The 16,301-nt window shown below is 38.7% G+C and overlaps 2 protein-coding genes across 3 annotated transcripts; both read right to left on the bottom strand.

Annotated features, from left to right (window-relative positions):
• Positions 1-240: 240 nt before the first annotated feature.
• LOC143879420 (type I inositol polyphosphate 5-phosphatase 8-like) lies at positions 241-11,240 on the bottom strand. 2 transcript variants are annotated; one of them, XM_077381798.1, is made up of 7 exons: positions 10,666-11,240; positions 10,460-10,580; positions 10,228-10,341; positions 4,575-5,171; positions 2,886-3,116; positions 2,131-2,314; positions 241-506 (listed from the first exon to the last, which is right to left on the bottom strand). In XM_077381798.1, the coding sequence occupies exons 1-7, from the start codon at positions 10,763-10,765 to the stop codon at positions 432-434; spliced, it is 1,422 nt and encodes a 473-aa protein (XP_077237913.1). In that variant the 5' UTR covers positions 10,766-11,240; the 3' UTR covers positions 241-431. The 2 variants fall into 2 exon arrangements, with proteins under 2 accessions (XP_077237913.1, XP_077237912.1); XM_077381797.1 differs by having other exon boundaries at positions 2,886-3,149; positions 10,666-11,239.
• A 1,933-nt stretch (positions 11,241-13,173) lies between these two features.
• Positions 13,174-15,433, bottom strand: LOC143879419 (glycosyltransferase family protein (DUF23)). The gene is made up of 2 exons (XM_077381796.1): positions 14,900-15,433; positions 13,174-14,807 (listed from the first exon to the last, which is right to left on the bottom strand). The coding sequence occupies exons 1-2, from the start codon at positions 15,075-15,077 to the stop codon at positions 13,213-13,215; spliced, it is 1,773 nt and encodes a 590-aa protein (XP_077237911.1). The 5' UTR covers positions 15,078-15,433; the 3' UTR covers positions 13,174-13,212.
• Positions 15,434-16,301: the final 868 nt, after the last annotated feature.

The following is a 16,301-nucleotide window of genomic DNA, read 5'->3' as shown; positions in this document are numbered from 1 at the left end:
TTCACTTCACTTATTCTGCTAAGATTGATTCTTGATCTTGAGGACGATTCAGTATTTTGGAGGGTTAACACAAAATACCCTGCCCCTTCCAAGTAGCTCCAACGAGTTAGGAAGATGAAATTCACCCCTCTGTACCTCTAAGTCTCCTTTGGAGCAGTGGAGACTGGAGAAGCTCATGCCTTTCTTTCCAAATAGTGAAAAATCATCAGGAGAAATCAGGAAATTTTGGAAACAGTAAAGAGAAAATGTAACTAGTTAGATGAATCCCATTTAATGGCTATCCACGCCCACCTGGAAATCAGGCCTGGTTTTTTTTTTTTTTTTTTTTCAACAGGTTCTTTTCATTTAACTGTACCTTGCACAATATAACAAACTCATTAAGTACAACAAATAAGAAGGCATAGTACAGTAACGACATAATTATTCATGCCTTACGATCCGAGTGTTTCTTCAATGTCCTGAACCAGCAATGAGAACAATGTAGTTGTTCTTGTTGGGTCATCATTCTGAAAAGAAAACAGATGAAATAAGAACATGGAAAAGATCAATAGTCAGTGTTGGAGATAGTAGGTTGGATGACACTAGAAGGAAGTAAACAGAATAAAAGAAACAGGGAATTGGGGCAAGGAAAGCCACTTAATACTCTGCCTTAAACCCCATTTTTTGTTTCTTGTCATCAGTTTTCCTCTTTTTAGCCATTTGCATGAGTGGGAAAAATAGTTTTCATGACAGACTCAGTTATGCAGATGGCAAAGATGAGGCAAGACAAAGAATGGACTGACGACGTGGGATGCATGATATTTGTCGATCATAGGGCCCGTATTGGGAGGGGGGTGTTGTTTCAAATGGTCTGTACTCTTGTATTGGGGACAACTTGTTCCCCTTCAATTGTAAGATCTTTGATTTAAAAGAATGTTAGAATATGTGAGATCTTAGATTAAGATCTCACCATTGGATCATCTTGGAGGCGTTAAAGTAGAAAAGATTAAAGGAAAGCCCTTGGCAACTCAATGTTGATGGTTGCTCCCTTGGCAAACCCGGCAAAGCAGGAATTGGAGGTGTGTTCAGAGATTGCAATGGTGTCATCAAACTTGTGTTTTCAGGTCCTATTGGCTTAACAGACTCCATGGAAGCCAAGGTTAGGGCTATCCACCTTGGCATGAGCATATTTAGGGGGCAAATGAAAGGTAAAAATAGAGGTGGAAGGTGATTCTTCTAATGTTATTTCTTGGGTTCAAGGTAAGAGTGTAGGTCCCTCCAAAAGAAGAAAAGATTAAAGGTGTTGATATCAACATCGTTGTACTCAGCGATGGAGACAGCTTTTGTGAGTGTTAAAGTAGAAAAGATTAAATAACGCCATCTCTATCAGCTTAAGCTTCTGGAGTAACTGATTGTCTCACATGGTATCAGAGAAAAGGTCTTGGGTTCAAAACTCATTGATATTAATAGCTTAAGCTTTTGGCCAACCCAAAAGAGGGGCCACATGTGCCACGTGTAGGCCAACCCTAAAAAGAGGGACACCATGAGAGGGTGAGTGTTAAAGTATAAAAGATTAAATAACGCCTTCTCCAACAGCTTAAGCTTTTGGAGTAATGGGTAGTTTCACAAAGAAACAAGGAAACAGGGTTTAAGACAGAGCATTAAGTGGCTTTCCTTGCCCCATTTCCTTGTTTCTTTCTTCAGTTTTCCTCTTTTATGAACTCAACTCAACTCAACAAAGCCTTTGTCCCAAACTCTCCCTGTTTTATGAAGTGGCTGAAAAATAAAGAAAACTAACACTCTATTTGGATTAGAGTTTTTCATCTCCCTGTTTTCAGCCACTTCTCACCCTCTCGTCACTCATGCCCTCTCAACCTCTCGCTCTCCCACCATCCATGCCCCTCTCTCACCACTTGATTGGCTAATATTTCATGGAAAAAGCTTTCATGCCTGTCAAACATGGCCTTAGTGTAATCCAACATAGTCCCCAACAGTCCGTTGTTGGAAACGATGGAGCTGCTATGAATGGGAATGTGATCCATTTAATGCACGAATGGGAGCAGGTTATGCCTAGTACTTCAACAGATAGGAGAAAGAAAATGATGTTTAGTATGTTTCTTATAAAAATACAAGAGAAGAAAAGATACTCACATTTTGTTTTGGAGGGATATTGATAAGATCCGGGAAGGCAGTAACCACTGAATCTGTGTATCTCACCACTTCAATCTGTATGGAGAATAGCGCAGAAACAGGCCTATGATCTGAAAATTTACTCTCGCTCCGATGATAAGAGAGCTGCCTCACTCCTTTCCCGCACCACAGAATCCGATCACACCTGCCATCATCATTCCATCTTTGTAAGCATCACCCCCTCAAAGATGCTTCTTCAACTAAAGTTAATACCAATAATGTGAAACAACCAATCATTCCAAAAGCTTAACATGGTATCAGAGATATTGCCTCACAGCAGGTCCTTGGTTCAAAAAACCCAACAACTTGATATGAAAAATCCACGTGTACGGCCGACCCAAAAAAAAGAGGGGCCACATGTGAGGGGGAGTGTTGAAGTATAAATGATTAAATAACACCAACTCTAACAGCTTAAGCTTTTGGAGTAAGTGGTTGCTTCACACATAACCTAATAATCTATTGTGTTTGTTATTGTTTTACAGTAACATAGCTTGATTGCAACGACAATATGCTCCATGCTACTTCTACTACTATCCCTACCATTACTGCAACTGCTACCAATTCTTTTGGAATTATTGTCTCAAGGACAGTGGGTTTGAGGAAGAATATTGACACAAGGTACAAGATCACCATCTGATTTATTTCAGTTCATTTATAAGTTACTTTTTCAGCATTAGATATTTGTTTCCAACAATATATAAGGTTCACAGGTATACCATGCTGGAGTTCGCTGTTTCTCTCCTGTTCTGCTAGGGAGGCTGCCGGAGTACCGATTACAATTAGCGGTAGAGTATTTGTAAGTTGGTGCGAATTCTATATCTCCTTCTCTCCACTCTTGGAATACTCCACCATCATCTTTTTCATTCTTGAGCTGATCAAACTCTTGCAGAGCTTTCCAGTCCCGCTGCTTTATTAGTTTCCTTGCCAAACAGTCCTCCAAGCATAGCCTGTAGTTGAGATCACCAAACCAGAATATCCGACTGTTGCACATTATGTTACAAATAATACTCTTGTTAGAGAAATATCATGCAACTAGAGTTGAGCAACTTTGACACCAAATGGGTTGCCGACCTTTCATTTTTTGTGTTATGGAAATCATGAAGGAACTTATCAAAGTTAGTATTAACAACTGAGAGCAGATACTCCATTAAAAGCAGTTATGACTCTTGCGCTCTTAAAATTCATTGTGTCAACCTGTTGACTTGTCAACAATTGACTCTGCAATGCCCCCAGCCCAGGCCCCAATGCCTTTGCACACGTTGTTCTGGGTTAGGCCCTTAGTGTGTTTTGATCAGCATACTATGTTGTAGCAATTTGAACTTGGAATTATGGATGTTATCTCCTTTTTGTTTTTCCACATGCCTAGAAGACTTTTATACTTCGTTTTTTCTTTGCTGCACACTACGGTGAAACATGGAAAATATTGCCTCCAGACTAAGGGGCCATTTGGATACGTGGATTTTAGAATCCAGGTTTTTAGTTTGAAAACAGTGCAAAAGAGGGTTCGTGATCTGGCTGCTGTATGCTGTCCTGGCAGCGTTTCTTGGATTTTAAGTAAGAGAACCAGGTTTTAGAAATCTCATGATGGGAGATAGTTTTCTAAAACCTGGTTTTCTTCCTTAAAATCCAAGAAACGCTGCCCCGACAGCATGCAGCAGCCAGATCATGAACCATCTTTTACACTGTTTCAAACTAAAAACCTGGATTCAAAAATCCGCGTATCCAAACGGCCCCTAAGTCTCGACTTGTGGTGACCACTCGTACGCCGAAGAGGATGTGTGAAGGCTTCGGGGTCGATATAACTAAGTCTCCTACCGAGTCCTTCGACAGATGAAAAACCATCTGCAACAATGATTGACACGCCTTATTGGCCTGTGTTTTTACCTTGAGTGAGTTCTTGTCCAGGTATGAGACCCCTTAGGCTGTCCTTGATTGAAGCTAGTAGCAGATGATGGTGCACTATACTTTGGGTTATGTTCACTTTTGTAAAATATGGGTTACAGACTGAAATGGAGAAGGCAGTAATGGATAAGTATCCCTTCTTCATACCCTTAAACCCTGTTTGTTTTCAATTTTGAGTCTAAAACTGATTATTCGACTCAAATATTCATTTAATTTTGAGTCCAATAATCAGTTTTGGACTCACAATCGTTTTCAAAATCCAAAACGAACAGGGCCTTTAGATCTGTTGATTTCTTTCGCTATCCATCAATGGGAGCTATTATTTACACACCCTTGTTGATACTTTACACAGCTTGTCTCTATTTTATAATTTTTCATGGCCTGCTACAATTCTCAATGAGCTGTATGAACCAATGAGAAGTATATAATAGAGTTGGATGGTACCAAAACTGGCAGTCAATAAAATGTTTTTTTAACAAACTGGACTTAGAAACACAACTTACTCATGTCCCAAGATGGTCTGGGGATGACAGTAATCATAGTCTTGAGCATGCCGTGGGAAGGAAGTTCGTCGGAAGATCTCTGTGACTTGGTAGTTCCTTCGCACCTCATCGCCTTTCTTCTCTCCAGAAGCCAAGTGTGCAGTGATGAAGCAGAAACTCGTTCCTTCAATAGACATACTAACAGAAATTGATCCCTTATTGCCTAGAAAACCCATGATACCACAACCCACTGAGCAAACCTTTACATTAGAGAAGTAGTATCTCCTTAACAAGTCTCTCTTCACCCAAATACTAATGAATACTCCAACCATCTTTTTGCTCTCCATTAACGCGTAACTGCACCCACTAAATTCCTGCCTATTCATCCCTCCTCTCATGGGTGTCTTTGGTCTGTCGTCGGTTGACCTCCTTTCCGTGTCAAGAATTTCTTCGTTAGGATGTGTATCAGTGACATTTCGATGCGACAAGGGTGTCATCCAATGGGATCCAAATTTGTTATTCAGGGTTTTTTCTATCAGTGAGTTCCATTTTGCTGCTGGAATTGGGTCTTCTGCTCCAATTACATTTCCCGTCTTAAGAGGGACTATCTCTTGTAAACTGCAAACACCATTAGGATGTATATTAGGGATAAGCAAAGAGATTCATGTCCATTATATTTAGCAAAGATATTAAAGTCTATTATAGTTTGTTTTTCTCCCCTGAAAATGATGATCATAATGAGAAAAATTAAATATTTGGAGCGTGTTTATCAAACTGGACCTAAGTCTAACAGATCAGATGATCCTATCCATGGACCATTTATCTTTCTTTGTCAAGGTTTCCATTTAGAAAAGCATTCTTCACATCTAGCTGGAACATCTTCAAATTCATCTTTGCAACTAAGGCAATCACAACTTTGAGGGAATGTTAGCTACAAGACTAGAGTGTTTCTCTTCGTAGTTATATTCTGTTGGGAAAGTTGCCTTATATCCCACACTGTAGGTTGCTTGGGCGGGAAGGAAAAGGCAAAATAGAAATTAACTTTTTCTAGGTTATGGGAAAACCTATAAAAGGGTTCATGGTTTTTCTCTTGGTGGTGCGGCAAGATACTTGGGTTTGAGGTGTGTCGGCTAACTCTTGGTCAGGAGAGAGAGAGAGAGAGAGAGAGAGAGAGAGAGAGAGAGAGAGAGAGAGAGAGAGAGAGAGAGAGAGAGAGAGAGAGAGATTGGGCTTCTTCTTTGTGTTTATTCTCAAGTTCCTCTTGGGTTTTCTTCTCGGGTTTATCTCTTGGGTAATTGGGTTTTCTCTGGGTTTTCTCTCTGGTTACGTCAGTGTATGATCTTGGGTGAGAGAAGCAAGGAGATGGTTGCGGGTTTGTGGATTTGGATTTAATCCATAGTAATCCTTGTATGTTGTTTTTCTCATAGTGGAAGATCGTGTTTCTCACCCGTGGATGTAGGCTTGGCTGAACCACATAAAATCTTGGTTCAAACAACTATTCAGAGTTCCTAGAGCTCCTTGTAAGGCTTGCTGGAACACTAGTTATCGTACCTGATTAATTGCTCGTTGTTCTTCAAAACGAATGGTTTCATTTTTGAAATTTTCTAATCATTCCAAATTATTATAAGTAGCATTAATCAAATTCTCTTTTTCTCGTTCTATCTCAGAGTATCCATTCACTCTAAACTCATCTGCTTCCATTTCCACTTTCTGTAAGCGAGCCCGGGCTTTTTCGAGCTGCTCAATGGCTCTTCCACGTAGTTCTTCTGAATTTCGAATAGTACTCAAGATCCTCTGTTTTCGATTATCTAATAAATCACTTAATGAAAGTAGATTATCTTCCCATTCATTTCACAATTAAACTTCCATGATCTCTTCCCGAACCAAACATGAATCTTTCAATTCATTTGGCTCTCACGCTCAGTTACTTAATGAGCATTCCCATATCTTTTAATGTAATGAGCCTGCCCTCTCTTCTCTGTTCGTATTCCACGATATCGAAACTGATACAAGACCAAAACAGAATATTCGGAGGACTCTTCCGACCAGACAAAAAATCTGTAATTGTCAGCAAAGTTGTTTATTTATTTTTATTGGGGATAGAGGGACAAGAACCCTCATGATTTCAAAAGTCAACGGATTTTCCTCTTCCTATAAATTTCATTGTTGTCGGTATTGACATGTAGAATGGGACTCTATCTTTATTCTCGTCCGATTAATCAGTTCTGAGATTTTTCATATAAATAATCAAAAAATCCGGATTCGGGTCGTGATTAATCATTTGATATTTAAGTATGTCTATGTACTTAAATAAGGTCATCCTTTCTGGAGTTTTGATAGAAGGATTCCTCTACTAATGTAGTCAACCCCATTCGTTAGAACAACTTCCATTGAGTCTCTGCACCTATCCTTCTTTTGATTCTTGCTTTCTGAACCCTTGTTTTCAGATAAGCCAATGACTTTTTGAACCCCATAGATTGATTTAATCAGTTACTATTTCTGAATCTCAAAAAAGAGATCAAAATCACTGGGGATATTATGTGATTACTTGGTATCCTAAATATACGACTTAAAGTAGTCAAGTCGAGAAAGAGAGGGTTGAATCAAAATAATTCTTTTTTAAGTTCTATTTCTGTCAGAGGGCAATATGAATGTTCTACCATGTGTTAATTCAGCAATTGTAGCTTCTATAGGATTTCTTATAATTTGGATATGCTATTTGGGGGTCAATCTATTAGGAATAGGACTACATAGTTATGGTTCATCCACATTAACAGCGAATTGAAGAAGGGGCTTGAAGAATACATGGGAACATCAATCTCCAATATATAACGAAAATTTGTGTAAGTTTTTTAGAACCATTTGAATTACTACTGGATTCAAATGGTTCTCAAAAACTCCAGTTGTATCTGATTACAATTCCAATTCACTTCATTTTTTTTTTCAGTGTACAGCGACCGATTTTGTAAATCACAAGATTATTTGACTTTATTTCTTATTTATACTGAATAGTGGGTCTAAGAGTAACAATCGCTATTATGATCATTACATGTATGATTTTCAATATAGTTGGAATAATCACATTAATAGTTGCATTGATAGTTATCTTCATCCTGAAATCAGTATTGAGAGTTATATTTCAAGTAGTAGCGACAATTAAGGTGACAGTTACATTTCTAATTTCATTTGTAATGAAAGTGTAAGTGTTAGTGACAATGGGAGTTCAAGTATAAGAACTAGAGGTAATTGCAGCGATTTCAATATAAGAGGAAGATCTAATGATTTCGATATAAATAAAAAATACAGACATTTATGGGTTCAATGCGAAAATTGTTATGGATTAAATATAAGAAATTTTTTAGGTCAAAAATATATATTTGTGAACAATGTGGATATCATTTGAAAATGAGTAGTTCAGATAGAATCGAACTTTCGATTGATCCGGGCACTTGGGATCCTATGGATGAAGACATAGTCTCTATAGACCCCATTGAATTTCACTCGGAGGAGAAACCTTATAGAGATCGTATCGATTCTTATCAAAGAAAGACAAGTTTAACCGAGGCTGCTCAAACAAACATAGGTCAACTAAATGGTATTCCCATAGCAATTGGGGTTATGGATTTTCAGTTCATGGGGGGTAGTATGGGATCCGTAGTAGGCGAGAAAATAACCCGTTTGATCGAGTATGCTACTAATGGATCTCTACCTATTATTATGGTGTGTGCTTCTGGAGGAGCAAGCATGCAAGAAGGAAGTTTGAGCTTGATGCAAATGGCGAAAATATCTTCCGCTTCATATAATTATCAATCAAATAAAAAGTTATTCTATGTATCAATCCTTACATCTCCTACAACCGGTGGAGTGACAGACAGTTTTGGTATGTTGGGAGATATCATTATTGCCGAGCCCAATGCCTACATTGCATTTGTGGGTAAAAGAGTAATTGAACAAACATCGAATAAGACAGTACCCGACGGTTCACAAGCGGCTGAGTTTTCATTCCATAAGGGCTTATTCGATTCAATCATACCACGTAATCCTTTAAAGGGTGTTCTGAGTGAACTTGTGGCTTGTGTTTATTTTTACTTTTCGTTTATTTGTGCACGATCAGATCAGATTTGCCCGGTGGATTTTCTCAACACATTCAATGTGCAAAAGTCCTTTAATCAGGTGCTTATGATTTTCTAGTTTTTGTAATCTAAGTCTTATGATTTTCTAGTTTTTGTAATCTAAGTCTTATGATTTTCTAGTTTTGCAATCTAAGTCCTCAAGCTGCTTATGATTTTCTAGTTTTCGTGATCCAAGTCCATAGACCATTCCGGTAGGGCCGACTAGATGGAAGACCCAGATCCTATATCCATACAGCAATGCGTAAAGTGGCAATTTACAATGAACCAAGATGGGACAGCCCAATTCTCTGTTGCTTTCTATTTTCTCCCTTGTTTGGATTGCAAGAAAATATTTCTTACCTAAAAAAATTTGGAAATTTTGTTTTTTCCATGATATAGATGGAAATGATATTATTATGGTTAGTTTGGAGCTATGCTATCATAAATTGATGGCCGCTCCTTCTTTTTTTTCCTTTTTTCTGAGGAAAGATATCTATATTCAAAGGAAAAATAAGAGATTTATTCACATCAATGGGGAGAGTAAAACGAGTTCCTCAACTCAACTAAGCCTTTGTCCCAAACTAGTTGGGGTCGGCTAATGAATCCTTTAGAAAATTTTCATGAAGAAGGTGAAAGAATCTACCCGGCTCAAATTAATTAAGTCTAATCCCGACACTAGTTGGGTTCGTCTACATGGATCATTTTCTTTCATTCTCTCCTATCCAAGGTCATGTTCTCTGTTATGTTCCTAGCCAACGAGTCTTTCCTTACTGTTTCTACCTAAGTTGTTTTCGGTTTGCGCCTACCTCTTGTTACTCCATCAACTTAGCAAAAGTTACTTCTTCTCACCGGAGCATCCAAAGGCCTAAGTTAGATATGCCCAAACCATCTTAAGCGGTGCTCTCTCATCTTCTCGTCAATTGGTGCCCCACCATTTTATGGATGTCTTCATTTTTAATTCGATCTAACCTTGTGTGGCCCCACATCCATCTAAGCATTCGCATCTCCGCTACACTCATCTTATGCACATGTTGCTTCTTGGTGGCCCAACATTCTGAGCCGTACAACATGGATGGCGTCACAGTTGTCTTATAAAACTTTCCCTTCAACTTGGTAGGTATTTTACGGTTGCACAGAACTCCTGAAGCATTCTTCTACTTCAACCAACCTGCTCTTATCATGTGGTTAACATCATTTTCAATCTCTCAAACCTTATGTAGGATTGAACCAAGATAGCAAAAGATATCCCTCTTAGGTACCTCCTATCCACCCTGCCTCCTTACATTATTAAAGTTGCATTGCATATACTCAGTCTTATCCTATAGAAAATGAGTCCCTCGATGCCCTGAAATTAGCCAGCCAATCTGCTAGACCATTGGCACTTACATGATAAAATAAGGTCCCTCTAAGTAAAAATTGAATAGTTGGTTCATGTTATCTTTTATTTTCCTTTCCAAACTTTTCGAGAAAATTCCTGCAATTCAAACATCTTAGCGAACATAAGGGGAAATCAAAGCATAAGCAACAGCGATGAATCAATGTTTCAGTTGCTACATCCATACCCAAGGACATAGATGTCTGCAACTGCGTCCTTAAGATTCAGCCAGTCGTGCAAGTCTACTTCCAAGCTCCCTACCGGAGATCTTCCAGCAACATTCCATGTACCCACAAAAACTCTGCAATGAAATTAAACAAATGAAACACAAGTAGTAACTGTTATTGTAAATGAATGAAGGAAAAAACAAAAAAAAACAAAGGGTTTCGTCTCCTTTTCGTATCAAAACAAACACACACCTAGACTCGTTTGTCATAATGCAACTACCCATCTCCATAGACTTGAAATACCCATCATCCTCATCATAATCATTTCCATCATCCTCATCATAATCATACCCATAATTCTCATCCTCATTATCTTCAAATCACAGAGGAAAAATCAGTGGAAAATGGATTAATACAATTTGAATGAATTATATATTAGTAGATGGAAATGGTTTAACCTGCATCTACACTGCAAGGAAAGGTGTCTTCTCCTTTGAATTTCCTCTTCAGCCATCTCCTTAGCCGATGGCGTTTCCGTTCGCTGTCCATTGGGGCCATTGGTGATCGTGTCCATCCCAATGTGAATGGGGATCAATAGATAGTCCCTTCTTTTCTCTCAAAAAGGAGCTGTTTATTTTACATACTGACTAAAGAAATTACCAACATAGATTAGTTTTAGCTGTGATTCTTCCTTGTTTGAATCACCCCATATAAGCAAGAAAGACCAGAAACTATAGACAAATCTAAACACCTATAAGCGAGAATTACAACCAATGGTGGTCCTCAATCCCATATCAAACTCGTCCGAGGTCTATCACTGTTACCATTATTATTATTATTATTATTGAGATGACATATGCACTCCCTTATTTTAATGATGACATTTCTATTCTCATTGTATATTTTTTATGGCTGTGTTTTTTAATGATATATTTTTTATGGCTGTTGATCGTCTTTTTTGGGAATTGGAACAATTGAAAATGTGTAAAATTAGGAGTGCCATAGAGAGGACAGCTATCATCTCCCTCTTTTATCATCGCCAGTACTCTTCTTTTCTTCTTATTCCTAGAAGTGCTAATGATTTAGCCGATCGTTTAGCTAAATCAGGTGCACCTAAAGCAGCCACATAGGCTCACTTTTCAACAGATCTATAAGCTGTTTTCATTGATTACAATGCATAATTTTGCACTATTTTAATGCAAGAGAGGCTCCCCAATGGCATAACTACACAGCTAGTTGATCTCACAAGTTGTGGCGTCGGACAACCAAAAAGCTTTGAAAACATCGATAATTTGAACAATAATTTCATTCCATCCAAACTATGACAATGTTAATGTTTATCAAGAAGAAACATAATAGGATGGGAGAGAATTGAGAAGAGGAAGAGAGTCGTGGTTATAGAGAGTCTCCTTCCCATCTCCAGTGCTCTATAAGAACACTCCCACAGGTCCCTCTGCTCATGCACGTTTTGAAAGAAGAAGACTATAGGGCGGTTTTGAAATCGAAGAAAATTCAAGGCACGTTAGAACCGGACATATTATCAGGTAAAACAAACAAAAGATTTGTCGTGCTACATTTTCCACCAAAACAATGGTTAGCTCTTTCTCAGGGACTTTATCTTCTATAAGAACTTTTTTTTTTCAAGACATTTATCATCAGTAAGAACTAAATCTAATGAATGTGCAAATCGAGAGGAACTCTTCCATTAGGGGTGTCAATGCACGGTCTGCTGGAACATCGGACAGGACCTAAAAATATATTTTGAATCCCTATCATAGGTTCCAAAATTATTTTCCATCTGATACAAACAACTAACAAAAATCCGTGGGACAGTCCTAAATCCAATTTTATTATCCTCCAATTTTTTTTTATAATTCTAAGTATTATTTCGAGGGCGCATTAGTAAAACAAAGTCATGTGCATTTTTTCAAACTTTTTCTATTTTTAATATTTTGTTAGTCATTTCTGTTAAGTCTCCCTCTTCTCTTCATTTTCTAACTACTGAGCCTAAGTCTTAACACATTGCACTATTTTCGCGTGCAGCTCGCCCTCGATCTCCACAGCTCGCCCTCGATCTCCACCTCACCATTGGCCTTTTCTTATCATTTTAAGGGATTTTTCAAAGTCTTCTACTTTGCTTTATTTGTTAAAAGAGTCTTCTAGTTTGACAATTTGCAAATAGAGTCATCACGTTTGAGTGAATTTTGCAAATCATGTCAGGTAATCTTATAAACAAAATACACATGGTTGGTTTTTTATTTTTTATTTTTTTTACTCGTTGAAAAGACCAAAATGTCCTTATACGTGTACGTTGTTAAAAGAGCAAAATACCTATGACAGTCACTGATAAGTTTTGATGAAGTACCATCCAGGTAATATTTCCAAAGGCGTTGCAAATGAATCTGCTGGTTCACCAATCATTAACGGTTCTAGAACTACTAGGCCTACGTTACATGCAATAGTACCTACAATTACTATTGGAAAAATCTATCAAAGATCATCGGGCAATGCAGGTTCTTGGGGCCGGGGTGTAAAAAATGCTAGCTTTCTATATATGCTAGCTTTCTTGTGTGTGGGTGTAAAAAATGGCCCCACCCATCAAACATGGAGTGCAGAATTGTGGGCCCCACCATACACATGAGCTCCTATGGAGATCATGGGACCTACCCCATTTAAACACAGGACAAAACGGTGGGCCCCACTCAAATGCATGTGTTTGAATCAAGTTGGTGCGACTCACCCTATCAGAACACATCACTAGGCATACGAATAATTTGGTCTTTTACAAGGTAATTTCATCTTTTCATATATAAGGACATTTTGGTCGTTTGTGAGTAAAATAAATATACTATGGTATTTTGGACACAAATGGATGTCATGACCCGATTTGCAAAATTCTCTCAAACTAGAAAGATTGCTTTTGGAAACAAAGCATAGTTGAGGACTTCATTTGCAAAACCCCCAAAAAAGAAAGAAAGAATGGTTGTATTAATTGATTGTAATTGTTACAGAGACATCTTATGCTCCCATGGAAACAACCCAGAAGAAACATCAGCCAAGTTAGCAACAACGAAATCCCTAAGGCCTGTATCCCATACCTCACAGAACTGTAAGGGCCAATTGGCAGGTTCAATAGCCTCTGTTCCAAGCCCAGGAGCTCTGTCCTTGGACCCTTCATTCTGGTTCTCCTTCCAATCTGCAACATAAGTAGCCACTCTCCTTAAAAACTTGGACCTGAACACTTCCCACACCTGGTACTTGTAATGGTTTATAACACCCGTTGATTGCCTTAAGTTCACATACTTAAAGCCCTTCTTTAGCCTAAAATGGTGCACCACATTGAGCAGGGTCACGTCTAATGCCTCAGGGCGAATGATTGATTTGTGCCGCTCTGGGCTTTGAAGCCTGCAAGTATAGGCCACAGTCACACCCTTAGAAGGTGGTTTGCTTAGACCAGATGGTCCGAAACTGTGGCAGGCCGTTCTAATTTCCCCAATTGAGGCCTTTAATGAGAAATTGGCTAAAAGGGTTTGAAAGTTATAAGGACGATGACGATAATGGGGAGAAAAAATAGGGAAGTAAAAGAACTCATCAACGTCTATGAATCCAACCCATTTGCACTGGTCCTTGGCCTTCATGGCACAATGAGAGAACCCAGCTTCTTGGGTCTTAATCCAAGGCCAAACGTGTCTAGTAATTTTGTAGCCTTCGTTTTGGAGCTCGATGATTGTTTCATTGATGGGGTCTTCACTATTGTTGTCATATATGAACCAACGTTGAACGCCTAAATTCCCATGGTATATGATCCATTCACGAAGGGAGAGGGCTTGGTTTCGAACCATAGTACAAACACACATCTCGGATTGTTTGTTCTTCTCTTTTTGAGGATTGAAGATTTTGGCAACGGATGGGAGAAGGAGAGAAATAGGGGAAATTGAAAGGGTGATTCTGAGTCCATTAGCTTTGGTGGGGTTTTTTTGAAGGCTGAGTGGGAGAGGGCAACGAAAGACTTCTTGGGCTGCAGTTAGAGCCTTGGTTTTGAGAGAGAAACGTTTGGTATTGTTGAAAGCCCAACCAAAATGGCAAGTGATTTGGGTTGGATTGGAAACTCTAGCTGGGCGGAGATTCAAACCCTTGGCTAAGACCACTACTGTTTTACCATCTATAAAAGCCTCATAAACCATTGTTTCCCACGTGTGAACTGGGAGATCCAAACCCTTTTCTCCTTCTTCTTGGGCTTGATGCAAAAGCCCATTTGTTTGCTGTTTTAGGGTCACTGTTGCTGAGAAATTTGTGGGTGGAAGAGGGCATCTTGCGATGGTGTGAGATTTGTAGAAATCCACTGAATATACCGAAAGGATTTGGATTTGCTTTGACTTTAGATTGGGTTTGGGTGTTTCATGATAGATGCATTTTAATTCTCCTCTCTGATGAATCAGTGACAGTGAAGGCTTATTTGACAGTAGCAACAAGATATGGTCTGGAAAAATCACTCGATCCTCAACCCTCACTACAAAATTAGTAGTAGAATCGATTTCTCCTTTAACCCAACTTCTCGCTGACGATAATCTGGGTAATATAAGAATCGGCCTGAAATTGTCTGCAATTAAAAAACACCAAACCCATAAAACCCATCCAATTTTTTTCTTGATTAAAGGAAAATTAGGAAGAAAGAAGTGGGTTTTGACTCACCTTTAAAGAGCTTATGTGAGGAGAGCAGAAAAAGGATGAAGAAGACGATGAAGGAAACGCAACAGTAGCAGATGATTCGAACCCACATGTGGTTAGAACAAAAACGAGCAAAGCCAATCGATCTAACGATTTGCTTTGGTCTAACGGCATGCTTTCTCTTCCTTTGCTCAAACTCCATTGCTAGAGCAGAAACACGTAATTATAATGAATAATTCACTTCAATCTGCCCCTTTTTCTGCCTTCATGTTGGAAGAGATGGGAGGAATTAGGAATCTGCGTTTTTGGGGAAGAAGGGAAGAAAGCAGTAGGGGGTTGACACAAATAAACACTGTCTAGGAAAGATTGACCCAAATAAACACTGTCTAGGAAAAGGTTTGCTTTTTTGTGCTCTTTATTTACAGAGAGAGAGACGATTGGATTTTTTTTCTCTATTTTTTATGCCAGATATAACAGTGAACAAGGAAAAACGAGAATTTGTACTAGAAGACAATTGATTCTGTGGAAAAAATGTTTAACGGTGCGAACATGGGTACGAAGGAGCAACAGACAGGGAGGTTTGAGTGGACAGCGAGTGCCCATCTTCTTTCCAATCTCCTTGTCCCATGCCTTCGCTTTTGAGTTTTGACTCACACACGGCCTACCCTACCCCACTCTCACACGAGGGTAAAAAACCCCATTTACTTGCAGACTCCAAAAGTAAATGTTGCAAGGAGGAGGCTAGAGCCATGAATCTAGTGGTCAAGATTAATCTCACACGAGCTAAATAACCCCTCTGTTCGATTTGAGAGAATGGCTCTCATACCATTATTTAATTACTCCTTGTTTACCATGGTATCAGAGTCATTGCTTCGTAGCGGGTTCAAAACCTAACAACTCCTTAATATTAAAAATTCATGAGTAAAGCCAACCCAGAAAACAAGGGGCCATACTTAAAATCCATGAGTAAGGCAAACCTAAAAAACAAGGGGCCATACTTAAAATCCATCAGTCAAGCAGGGGCGATGCCAGAAATTTTGCACAAGGGGGGCAAAAATTATAGTAATTTTTTTATCTATCTTAAAATTAAGATAGAAAAAATTTCTATCTGAAATTTTGCACAAGGGGGCAAAAATTATAGTAAATTTTGCACAAAAAAGGGAGATAAAAATGGTAAAATTAAAATTTTAAACTTATTTTCTATCTTAGGGATGATTGGAAAGGGGGGCATATTTTTTTAAAAAAGGGGTAAAGATAAAAAAATATTAAAACATGAAGGTATTTTTTTTTTTCCAAAAAATTAAGGGGGGCAATTGCCCCCCTTTCCTCTCATGTGGCATCGCCCCTGCAGTCAGGCCAACCCAAAAAACAAGGGGCTACACTTGAGGTGAGTGTCCAAGTGTAAATGAGTAGATAACAGCAACTG

The sequence above is a fragment of the Tasmannia lanceolata genome, unplaced genomic scaffold (genome assembly GCF_043159265.1).
Source record: "Tasmannia lanceolata isolate RefF3 unplaced genomic scaffold, GAP_Taslan_0.1 ptg000006l, whole genome shotgun sequence".
Taxonomy (NCBI): domain Eukaryota; kingdom Viridiplantae; phylum Streptophyta; class Magnoliopsida; order Canellales; family Winteraceae; genus Tasmannia; species Tasmannia lanceolata.
Note: the sequence above shows the minus strand (reverse complement) of the source record. Positions and strands in the feature narration are given on the sequence as shown.

Coding starts and splice junctions, on each gene's coding strand:
- LOC143879420 (XM_077381797.1), bottom strand. CDS start 10,765: ATGGCCCCAATGGACAGCGAACGGAAACGCCATCGGCTAAGGAGATGG. Junction 2,315..2,885: donor AAACAGCGAACTCCAGCATG/GTATACCTGTGA, acceptor TGATGATGGCAG/GTGTGATCGGATTCTGTGGT. Junction 507..2,130: donor ATATCCCTCCAAAACAAAAT/GTGAGTATCTTT, acceptor TTTTCTTTTCAG/AATGATGACCCAACAAGAAC.
- LOC143879419 (XM_077381796.1), bottom strand. CDS start 15,077: ATGGAGTTTGAGCAAAGGAAGAGAAAGCATGCCGTTAGACCAAAGCAA. Junction 14,808..14,899: donor CTCACATAAGCTCTTTAAAG/GTGAGTCAAAAC, acceptor TTTTAATTGCAG/ACAATTTCAGGCCGATTCTT.